The sequence below is a fragment of the Megascapheus bottae genome, chromosome 20, assembly GCF_031878675.1.
Source record: "Megascapheus bottae isolate mThoBot1 chromosome 20, mThoBot2.hap1, whole genome shotgun sequence".
In the NCBI taxonomy this organism is placed as follows: Eukaryota; Metazoa; Chordata; class Mammalia; order Rodentia; family Geomyidae; genus Megascapheus; species Megascapheus bottae.
Window position 1 is genome coordinate 33,207,568 of NC_143528.1, and position 12,522 is coordinate 33,220,089.

General features: G+C 37.4%; 2 protein-coding genes across 2 annotated transcripts; both read left to right on the forward strand.

Moving 5' to 3' along the window:
- Positions 1-396: 396 nt before the first annotated feature.
- On the forward strand, positions 397-3,369 carry LOC150049367 (arylamine N-acetyltransferase 2-like). Its single transcript, XM_090353791.1, has 2 exons — positions 397-479; positions 2,212-3,369. Exon 2 carries the CDS (start codon positions 2,215-2,217, stop codon positions 3,085-3,087), a length of 873 nt encoding a protein of 290 aa, XP_090209917.1. The 5' UTR covers positions 397-479; positions 2,212-2,214; the 3' UTR covers positions 3,088-3,369.
- A 2,985-nt stretch (positions 3,370-6,354) lies between these two features.
- Positions 6,355-11,476, forward strand: LOC150049368 (arylamine N-acetyltransferase 2-like). Its single transcript, XM_090354240.1, has 2 exons — positions 6,355-6,439; positions 9,395-11,476. The coding sequence occupies exon 2, from the start codon at positions 9,401-9,403 to the stop codon at positions 10,271-10,273; it is 873 nt and encodes a 290-aa protein (XP_090210366.1). The 5' UTR covers positions 6,355-6,439; positions 9,395-9,400; the 3' UTR covers positions 10,274-11,476.
- Positions 11,477-12,522: the final 1,046 nt, after the last annotated feature.

A 12,522-nucleotide genomic window follows, 5' to 3' on the forward strand; every position in this document is an offset into this window, starting at 1 on the left:
TCCCGGCTGCATGTAATTATAACCATTCTGTCCATCACCTTTATAGTAACAATAAATTTAGAAAATAGTATCATAAACTTGGAGTGTGAATAAAATATTCCAACTTAAAAACTTGCTGTAGGGTTTGCTGTTCTTGCACTTTTCTAAGCTCTATTGTTACACCATCACTTTTGGGAAATGCAGCCTCAAGAGAGGAGGAGCTTTGAAATAAGAGAACTCTGCACAGCCTGGGGCATGAGATATACTGGGTAATGCAAATCTCAACAATCCTCCAATGAGATGAGAAAAGGAACTCTTGTAACTACATTTCCCAGAAATCCTTGAAGTGACTCTAATAGACTAGGGGAGGGGCAGGATGGGCAAATTTGAAAAGTCCCCCCAGAACAGTTTCATTGCAGAATTCAGAGGACAGCATTCTACCTGCATCCTGCTTGCAGGCTCTGCTCACCCTACAAGCAGAGCTCCCCAACTGACTTGCTGTGAGTAACTTTTGGAATTGAGGGTTCCTTCTCACTCAAAAAGGGAACTCAGGACACTAGATTTTGAATTTCAAGCTCTAGGGTATTCAAAAAGTTTGGGTGGCACCTATTTGATTCCTACTACTATAAATCTTTTTAGCATATTGGTGAGTCTAACAAATGCTTGGCTTAAACTATCTGGGTGAAAATTACACTCAGTACATTTTACAAGTGTTTTGCAATCTGTACAGTTAATTGTAACTTCCTATTTCTATTTCCACAATGCTCAATCTATTTCTAATCTTCATTCTAATTCAAAGGAGCCTGTGTTTCCAGAAATCCTTCAGAGTGACCTCTCCAGTTCTTAGGTTTCCTCTTTTTATTTTTTTAACTTTTAATTAGCTGTTGAAGAGCAACCAGTCCAGATAGCTCCAAGTTGTCACCTTTCTCAAGTTCTTTCCTGTTTAATATTGCCTTTGTACATGTGTCTACCTTTTTTATTTCATGAAACATTGTTAGTGTAACATTTATGGTCAGCATTTTCCTTCAGTGCTTTTTAGAAAGAGTTCCACTAGTTTACCCATGGATTTTTGTGAATATTCTGTCAACAAACTGATATTCTGTTTCTTATGAAGCACTTTATTTCCCTTCTGGATTCTTCAATAATTCTCTTTCATTTTGAAGGCCAATGTTTTAACAGAAATATATATATATACACTAATATTAAACAGGAAGAATTAGATTTTTTCAGAATCTTCTCATTTTCAGAGTTAATTTTTTCTACTTTCCTTTTGAGGGATAATATTTGTTTGTCCATATATATATATATATATTCTTTTCTATCACACTTTTTTGAGTTTACCTTTTTAGGAACATCAACATCAAGTAGATTGTCTTTGGCTACCTTCTTATTTTTAACTTCTATGTGGCATTGGAATGTCTTTATCTTGTGTATGTACTACAGGTTCAGATTTCAGAATAGCAAACAAGCACTAGAACAGAAACAAGTACCAAATTGGTATTTAGTATACTATTTATTGAATGGATGAATGAATCAATGAGTCAATGAATCAATGGGGAGCTTAGTGTAAGAGGGAATTAACTGGATCAAAATGAGAATGAAACATGCTCTAATGTGTTAACTCTCCTGTGTTGATAAGGAACTGTGGAGAAGCCTATTTCAGGGAATGTCATTTGGATGATGTCTCATTCATCACCAAGAATAAAGATCAAAGCTGTGTGTTAAGTCAGCCCATTATCTTATCTGAATTTTCAATTTCTGCTTGACATAAATAATAGAAGAAACAGTGACATTTGCCTTCCACATTATTGAGAATGTTTAGTGAATGTAGGAGAAGAATGGCAATTCATGTAATAAGAAAACATAATTACCAACACACATGTTTATAACCTTTGCTTATATTTTCATAGTCAAAAATACAATCTAGGCCCAAGAGTGTGGCCTAGTAATAGTGTTTACCTAGCATGCATGGAGCCTTGGGTTCAATTCCTCCATACCACATACACAGAAAAAACTGGAAGTGGCTCTGTAGCTCAAGTGGCAGAGTGCTAGCCTTGAGCAAAAAGTGTCCAAGGATAGTGCCTAGGCCCTAAGTTCAAGACCCAGGACCAGCAAAAAACAAAAATAAAAAAAAACACTTTCTAAATATAGTTATCCTATCTCAGGAATGCACCTGCAAAAGCAGTAATAATTGCACTTGTTTTTTTGTTTTTATTTCCTTTGCCTAAGAAGACCATGGACATTGAAGCATATTTTGAAAGGATCGGTTATAAGAATTCTAGGAAGAAATTGGACTTGGAAACATTAACTGAAATTCTTCAGCATCAGATCCGAGCCATTCCCTTTGAAAATCTGAACATCCATTGTGAAGAATCTATGGCTCTGACATTGGAGGCCATTTTTCATCAACTTGTGACTAAGAAGCCGGGTGGGTGGTGTCTCCAGGTTAATCAGCTTCTCTACTGGGTTCTGACCACAATGGGTTTTGAGACCACAATGTTAGGAGGATATGTTTATATTTCTCCAGCCAAAAAATATAGCAGTGACATGATTCACCTTCTACTACAGGTGAGCATCAATGGCAGGGATTACATTGTTGATGCAGGATATGGAAGCTCCTACCAGATGTGGGAGCCCCTGGAATTAATTTCTGGAAAGGATCAATCTCAAGTGCCTTCTGTCTTTCAATTGACAGAACAAAAGGGCATCTGGTACCTAGACCAAATTAGAAGAGAACAGTATGTTCCAGTTGAAGAATTTGTGAATTCCAAAGTCCTTGAGAAGAATAAATATAGAAAAATTTACTCCTTTACTCTTGAGCCTCGAAAAATTGAAGATTTTGAGACTGTTAATACATACCTTCAGACATCCCCAACATCTGGGTTTAAAATCACAACATACTGTTCTGTGCAGACCTCAGAAGGGGCTTACTGCTTAGTGGGATCCATCTTGGCCCATCGGAAATTCAGTTATAAGGACAATGTGGATCTGGTAGAGTTTAAGACTCTGAAAGAGGAAGAAATAGAAGGAGTACTGAAAACTATATTTGGTATTTCCTTGGAAATAAAATATGTACCCAAACATGGTGATAAATCTTTTACTATTTAGCATAAGGATCAAAAGTGCTCTTATTCTCTATGTAACTTTTATTATTAGGAAATTCAATATATGTGTAAAACTATAAATGATAGCTTAATAAATCCTTGGGGAATCACCAGTGATCAACTGCTGATTTATCATATTCTCTGAATCTCCTCATTGTATATAGAGAACCCTATAGAAAACTTCATCCATCAAAATGTCGACATACATGAGGACATAAGTTTTGGGGGGAAAAACCATAACAATAAATCTTATCAAAATTGATCATACAAAAGGGCTTTAAGGATGATGTGGTTATTTTGGGAACCATATTGATTTGGATTTGTGACAGAATGCTTTCCAAGATAGGTTTACTGTTGAATTTACATAAAAAAATTATAGTTCTGTCTGAATGAAGAGAATAATGATTTTTAAAATTTTCCACTAAATCGAATCAGTATGTATCTAGTGTCCAATGTTTATACACTGAAGCTTTGACAACTCAAAATTGGAATGCAACTCACGATTGGAGGAGACATGACCTTGATTTCAAATAATGTCAGAGACCTCAAGACAAGTTGATTCAAATAAACCACGTATGTAGAAGTATGCTTTGGGGTGTCAAAGGAGTCAATGTGTACATGTCAATATTTCTTCCAGCATTGCTTCTGCAGCCATGGAGGGTTTTTTTGTTTGTTTTTGTTTTGGGGGGTCATAGGGCTTGAACTTGGCCCAGGAGCTGTCGCTGAGCTCTTTAGCTTACCCTTGAGCCAAGTCCTACTTCCCATTTTCTAGAGGTTTGGAGATAAGAGTCTCAGGTCCTTTGGTGCTCAGGCTGGCTATGAACCTTGATCCTAAGATCTCAGCCTCCTGAGTAGCTAGAATCACAGGCGTGAAACACCATGCCCTGCTCATGAGTGTTTTTGTATATCCTTTTCCTTAATCCAGGAAGACATTTTCAATTTTCAACTCCCTGAATTAAATGATATGTGTTTCTATGTAATAATTATTGTAAATTTCAAAATAACTATCACCTGGAAGAGCTTATCAATGAAGTATATTAAAATATCATTGTCTACTTTAATGTGAATCCAAGTCTTTGAAGATTTTAGAAATGTTATGCAGTTGGTAAGTTCTGTAAGACAGATTTTCTGTCACCTATTTTTTTCTGAATTCTTTTACTATTTTCTACACATCGTTTTTTAAAAAGGAGGTTATTTCTCTTAGTTCACATGCTTGGGTATTGAGTAAGCTAATGGATTTGATTCACCAAAGTAAAATGAGTTAAATACAGATTCAGTGCCAGACACAGTGCAATAATCTCAAAAATAGTGTTAGGGTGTATGTCTAGCATGCATGAAGTCCAGACTTTGCTTTTCAGAAGCCTACAAACAAATGTTGATGTAAGAACAAATAAATAATGCCAGCAATTATTTCAAGGTCAGCATTTAATCAATAGTTTCTTTCCATTTTGCTTTATTTCATTTCTGCTTGAAATCCTGTTCACACTGTGATCTGCCTTGCTAATGAAATATTGATATCAGATGCCCAAGACTTGAGTATGGTTTCTGCTTCAGGATCTGAATCTTTACATCTCTATAACTCATATTTTTATTGTGGATTTTAGCAATAGATCACACTGATTTCAATATTATTCTCCTCCTTGAACTTGCAATTATCATAAGGGAAAGAGTAATGCAGAAACTGGAATGTTAATTAAGAACTTATAAGGGTATCAATGTATGTGAAGTAATGCACCTTCTATCTGGTGAATATAATGTAACCTTTCTATTAATTACAATAAAAATATATGAAAAAAATAAAAATAAAAAACTAAAAAAAAGAACTTATACTATATTACAACATGCAAATTTTATGAACCAAGATGCATAAAAAGGTCTGATGGTGCATCCATTGTGGAGACAGCTGAGTGCTGAAGGTTCATGCCTGTAATCCTAGCTACATATGAAGCTGGGATCCAAAAGATGAAAGTCCTCAAGACTGCCTCCAATTAATCAATATATTAAACTGGAAACACAGCTCAAGTAGTAGAGTGCCAGCCATGAGTAAAAAACAAAATAGCTAAAGGAAAGCACAAGGCCCAGAGTTCAAGTCCTGGTGCCAAACAGCACAAAAAAAAGGAAGTAAGGGAAGGAGGGAAGGAGAGAGGGGAGGGAAAAGAAAGAAATATAAGGAAAGGAGAAAGAAAGAAAAGTAAAGAAAGAAAGAAAGAAGAAAAAGAAAGGGAAAGAGAACAAGAGAGGGAGAAAGAAAAAGAGAAGAGAAGTGAGAGTTGAAGAGAAGGGAAGGGAAAGGGAGAGAAAGGAAAAGGATGGAAGGGAAGAAGCTATTCTGAAGAAGACCAAAATGCAATGCTGTTCATGAATACTCAGAGAAATTGCAGTTGAGCAGATAGAAAACAAGGTCACATATCACATAGCTTTTACTATTTTCATCTGTTTGTGGGGGGGGATTTAAATTGTGAGTCTTTTAAAATTACCCCAGCACAAGCCACCAGAGAATCTTTGGGTAGAGAGAGTCCCTTTTCAGAGAGGGTTTAAAATTAATAAACTAAGGAAAAGGCTTGCTTCAAGGATGTACTAGGAAAGTTGGTGCCCAAGAGATAGCATAAAGCATCAGCATTCTGTCATGCAAACAGTTTTAAAATACAATAGAGGGAAACATCCGTGAATCAGCAAGCGTTACAGACCAGTAGATGACAAGTGTAAAACAAAAGCAATCAGTAGTGCATATGACACATGTTGTGCTCCCATGCTACACTTCAGACACAATTCTTAGTGTACATCAATGTACATTTCAGGTACAGTTTATGGTGCCAATGAACAGAGAGTTAAAGGAAGGGAGGATGAATCATGAAAACCAGCAAAATGAGACTAGAGAGGATTTGATGGGAAATGTCATAGGCCGGTGGTGTGAACAAAACAGTTCATTCTTGGATGCTTCCTCCAGATCCGGCATTTGCTTTTCCTGCACCCTTTCTAAACTCTTATCTTTCTACACCACATATGAGAAATCTGGCTGAGGCTCCCAGACAGCAGGAATTGTGTAAAACACAAAATCCCTTCACAACCTGAGGCACAAGAGTCATCAGATGTATTTAAAAATATTGAGATTTATTTTATCAAGAACTGGTTGAGGAAATCCACAAGGGCAGAGTGATTGGATGCTTAAACTACATTTCCCAGAGATCCCTGGGGTGAGTCTAAGACTGGGGGGGGGGGGTGGAGCAATTTGGACAATGACAGTACTTCTGCATACTTCTGGGTAAGAGAAAGAGACAGAGGACAGCACTCCACCTACTTCCTGGTAGTTGCCGGCTCTGCTGACCTGACAAGAATACCTCCCGGACTAATTTGCTGTGAGTGTGTTTTGAAATTGGGATTTCATTTTATCTCAGAGGTTAATCCAGGAGACTAGATTCTATCCCAGCTCTGAACTTCCAGTTCGAAGTTGTCCAGAAAGTTTGGCAGGCACAAATTTGGGACCAAATGCCTTCTAGCATCCCTGTGAGTCTAACAAATGCATGGCCTACACTGTCTGGGTGACTGCCACACTCTTATCACATAACACCAGTGAGAACCCCAATAAGTCATTTAGCCTGTATCAAACTCTGTTTCCTATCAGTAAAATAGGAGCTAATAACAATTTAAAAGGTTTGCTTTGAAGATTGAATGTGTGCATTAACAACTGTATTTAAGGGAAAAAAACGTAATGGGTTTTCACATGCTTAACAATGATGTCTGCTGAAATATAGGATTTCTGTGGGGGAGGGGAAGGAGAGCTTTCGTTTTGTTTTTCTTTGCTTTTCTATTTTTGTGTTGGAAGAGTATTTTTTAAGGAGAGTCTCCAGGATCTGTCAATGACAAAATCATCATCATCATCATCATCTATTTGTCAAAGAATTGTTCCTAAACACAGTCTAGAGAACTCAGAGAGAGGAGACTCTGCCTGGGAACAGAGGCCCATGGATTTCTGGGTTGGACTTTGCTGTGGGTTCTGGCTGGTTGCCCTTGGGTTCTGGCTGGTTGCCCGGAACTCTGTGCTACTACTTTGTTCAGTTCTGATAAATACTCCTTTCATTACTCATGCTCCTTCCTGCTTTTTCCTCACTCTCAAAACTGCTGATTTCACCCTGACTCCAAAAAACTTAGAAAAAGTCAACAATCTATTTCCTGCCCAGAGACTTTTGTCACTCTTCTTTACCATCTCCAGCTGTATCTGCTGTGTCCTTTTAGAACTGCCATCCCCTGACCCTTATCCCTCACCCCACTCTCCCCCCACCCCCACTCCACCCTTTGCTTTGGCCTGCCCTAGCTGATGTGCTGCTAAACAGATCATTGAATATCAAATTTGGATATGGCCAGCAAATCCACTTCCTGCCCTCCACACAGTGAGAGGGCCCACTTGGCAATGAGTTAACCCAGCTGGATGTTGTACCCTTCCTGTGGCAGAAAGGAAGGGAAAGGAAAGGGGCTAAAGAAAGAAATCAAAGTGACTCACTAGCTCCCCCTATGGTCTTCTATTTAGACTTTTCAGAAACCTTTGCAGTAGGTGTGGAAGTCTCCACCACAGCCCTTTCTGATTTGTAGTCACTGGTGACATGCCACTGGACCATACGTCTTTTCCTCTCTGCCTCTGGGTATCTCAGAGGTGAGCAGATGCCTGCCACACACACTTATTACCATGATGTTTGGCCTCATCATGAACCAACAGAAGTAGAGACAGCCAAGATTGAAACTGCTACATCTATGACCTAAAATAAATCCTCCCTCTTTTGAGTTTATTTATTCAGGTATTTTTTCACAGTGACAAAAGGTAACTAAGTGTTCTTATACATAATTTTTAGTTGGGTAAGCATGAGGCTCGATGACCCCAAGGCTGATATTCCCATAAGCCAACAGTACAAAGATAATCAGAGACTTGAATGATAAGAAACTGCCAACCAATTTCCAACTGAGGACTTTCCACTTTCATGAAGCAAATGTACTTTCTTTCTCTTGTTTCTGGAAGCATTTTGAAAGAGTCTTCTCTCCCATGGAACACTAAACTGGTGACCCAATAGGAATTCATGTCCAAAATTGCTATCTGCTGAAAGAAGCTTTTCATAATTTGAATGTCCCTAAGTTTCATTTTTAATGCCTCAATGTTGATAATACTCAGTTAGATTTTTTCATATATTTTTATTGTAATTAAAAGAGGGCTTACAGTTATATTCGCAAGATAGAAGGTGCATTATTTCACACACATTGATACCCCTTCTCATGTTTTTGTGTCCATTTTCCTCCCCCACCTCCTCCCCTCATCTTGTTTTCTCCCCTTCCCTTTCCTGTTTCAAATAAACAAATAAACGTATATACAATATACCAGATAACAAGGTAAGATACTGTAACAATATGAGAATAACCAAGGGACAACAAAATAACATAGTACATTAAGAACAACAATCACACGTTATATAGCTTAATTAAATCCTCTTACTTCCAATCTTTCACACTCTTAAGATTTAGGTTTTAACTTCCTGTTTCTATTTTCATATAAGTTTAACTGATCTGTCCAGTAGCCATAATGTTCATTCTTTCTCTAATCTTCATTCTGTAGTAAAAGAAGCCAGCGCCCATGGTAGCTCATCACTCTGGCCTATTTCTTAGTTTGCCTTTGATTTATTTCTTTATCGGCCTTTAGAGAGCAAATATTTCATCAGGACAGCTCTGAGTTGTTGCATTTGTCTAGTTCATTTATGTTTGATTCAATGTTCACTGAACATATGAAAGTCCCTCCAAACTTTGCAACTTTTGTAGACCACAGTCATTGCCAAATAGATATTTTTTCCTCATGAAATACTTTTTTTCCCTGTCAGATGATTGAAGACTTTCTCTTTTGCATTTTGGATTTTAATTACTTAATAAGAAAGATACTTCAATGCTATGCATGTTAAGATCAATTTTTCCAAGAACATCCTCTTCTTTATTTCTCAGATCTGATTTCTGCTTCATTTTGGGGAAATATATCAGATTGTTTTCTAGGATTATTTTGAATTCTCTTCTACAGGAGCAACAAATGAATTGTCTGATCACTTTCTATGTACAAATATTTAACTTCATTTTTAGAATGGCTTTGCTTTTACATTAGGGTTTCCTACGAATAGCAACCATTCAAGCTATGTAAGTAATTTGATTACTGACATATCTATATGGTACTTTTCACTTACCATATATTAACTTTTTATGTCTTAATTTCAAAGTCTGATATTAGTTTCATTAAATCCAAGTATAAAAAACGGTAGCGCTAATTCTTGTTTTTGTCCTTTGATTAGGGAAACATGGACATTGAAAGATATTTTCAAAGAGTTGGTTATAAGAATGCTCGGAACAAACTGGATTTGGAAACTTTAACTGAAATTCTTCAGCATCAGATTCGAACTATTCCCTTTGAGAACCTAAATATTCATTGTGGAGAATCCATGGAATTGGATTTGGAAGTCACTTTTGATCAACTTGTGAGGAAGAACCGGGGTGGATGGTGCCTTCAGGTTAATCACCTTTTCTACTGGGCTCTGACCACAATGGGTTTTAAGACTACAATGTTAGGCGGCTATGTCTATAATACTACAGCCAAAAGATACAGCACAGGCATGATCCACCTTCTTGTACAGGTGACCCTCAGTGGCAAGAACTATATTGTAGATGCTTCCTTTGGACGCTCCTTCCAGATGTGGGAACCTCTGGAATTGATTTCTGGAAAGGACCAGCCTCAAGTGCCTTCCATCTTCCGACTGACAGAAGACAATGGAATCTGGTACCTGGACCAAATCAGAAGAGAGCAGTACACCCCAAATGAAGAATTTGCTCATTCTGACATCCTTGAAACTAATAAAAATCCAAAACTGTACTGCTTTACTCTTGAGCCTAGAACAATTGAAGATTTTGAATCTGCAAACACATTCCTCCAGACATCTCCAGCATCTACATTCATGAACAGATCGTTTTGTTCCTTGCAGTCTCCAGAGGGGGTGCACTGTTTAGTGGGGACCATTCTCACGTGCAGGAAATTCAATTACAAGGACAATATAGATCTGGTGGAGTTTAAGGCATTGAAAGAGGAAGAAATAGAAGACGTATTGAAAACGATATTTGGTATTTCTTTAGAGAAGAAACTCACACCCAGATATGGTGATCTATATTTTACAATTTAGAAAAAGCAGCAGCAATAGTCTTCTGTGTCGTGATGTGTCCTGGCACTTTAATTATACAAGTCTCAAGCATGTGCAATTACAAGGACTAGAATAAGTCTGATGTACTCCTCACCAGTCTCATCAATGATTAACTGAACATTTAATTTTATCCTCTTTGCCTCTACTATTTACCTATAAAAACATTGGAATAACCCTAAACGAGTTATTTGAAGAATCATAACCACAAAACTTTTCAAAATTGAGCAAGTGAAAGTATTTTAATCATTATGCAGTTATCTTAACAACCATAAAAATCTTTCCCACATTCATTTATTGTTGAATTCATATAGCGTGTGTCGTGGTAATTGAGTAAAAGGAATGATGAAAAACTGTTTCCATTTGATGAATTAGGATGAGAATGTTATAAAGAAGAATGAGGAATGAGATTTGTTTTACATAACTTAATATTCCTCAAAAAATACTGAAACCAATATATAGGAGTATATGATTATTTGCTAATGCAGTGACAACGCTAGTAATTTCTTCCAAAGCTATTTTTCCTTCCTTTCCTTCCTTTCTTTCTTCCTTCCTTCCTTCCTTCCTTCGTTGTTAGTGGTGGTCATGGGGCTTGAATTCTGGGCCTGGGAGCTGTCCCTAAGCTCGTCACCTCAAGACACTCTACCACTTGAGCCACAGCACCACTTCTGGTTGTCTAATGTTAATTAAGGATAAGAGTATCATGGACTATCATGCCTGGGCTGGCTTTGAACCATCATCCTCAGATCTCAGCTATGAGTCGCGAGGATTACAGGTGTAATCCACCAGTGCCCAGCTATAGACACTATTTTTATATACCTTTTTTTCACAATATGTGGACACTGTTATTTAAAATGTTCAGCTTACAGATTTAAGTGGATTATGTCTAAAATTATTTTAAATTATTTGTTGTCTGTATTATTTAGAAAAACTTATTTCATATGACCATAAACACATTAAAAAAAAAGAAAGAAAAACTTATTTAATGAAAACAGAAAGAATAAGGGAAGGGGTCACATTGTCCAAAAAGAAATGTAATCTTTACCTGATTTATGTAACCGTCATCACTTTTATAGTTCCAAATCTAGAATAAATGCTGAAAATATTGCAGAGATAAATAATATCACCAAGTCACAATATTTGGAGTAGTAGTTTACCATTCAATAAAAGTTCTCTTGCTATCTTGCATTATTGCATTCTATGCATGTTTCTTCTACCTTGAATTTTCCCCTCTGACTTGAATTCCCACACTAGTCATTTTCTTGCTTCATCCTTGTTGAAATATGAACATCAGGAACTCACCAATGGTGATAATTCGCACTTCATGCATAATCATATGTGGGTATTGTATAAGGATCCCCATCAGATGATTGATAGCTGCCATTGTAGCAGCAGGAAGGGGGACTTACAGAAACCTCAATGAACTTCTAGTTTCAGATTTTTTTTTTTTTTGGCCAGTCCTGGGGCTTGAGCTCAGAGCCTGAGCACTGTCCTTGGGCTTTCTCAAGGTAAGACTTCTACTATTTGAGCCACAGCACCACTTCCAGCTTTTTCTATGTATGTGGTACAGAGGAAATTTCTTGTCCTGGGGAAGGGTTCAACCAGGTTTATGGCAAGCAGAGACTTGGCCTTATTTAGTATTTATCACATCAGCATGGAACAAATATTTGATAAGTAAATGAATGTTGATCTGCAGCTTCTGATATACTGTTGGGTTTAGAGTGTGTTTGTTGAATGATGCATGAGGTCAAAAGGCGTGATTTATCACCAGAAGGAGATATGCACATCAGGATGTGATGGGAGACTGCCTTTGTCACAACAAACCTTCATCCTGCACAGCCCCCATGGAAAGGGTTGTACAAGAGATCATACTTCCTGCTAAAGCCCCTACCCACAAGGCAGGAATGGTTTTTCCAAAGGTGTTGGAAAAGTTGTAACCCAGGAATCCTTGTCTTTGTTAGCTTCTGAAAACAAGATCTTATGTATACAAGGAAATGTTTTTGAATTTTTCCATTATTATTGTTGTTATTACTATTAACTTTCTTTTCTTTTTGGGGGGGCAGTCCTGAAGCTTGAACTCAAAGCCTGGACACTTCCCTTGAACACTTTTACTCAAGGATAGCACTCTGCCATTTGAGCCACATCACCACTTCTGGCTTTTTCTGTGTATGTAGTACCAAGGAATTGGACCCAAGGCTCATGCTTGCTAGGCAAGCACTCTACTCCTATGCCAC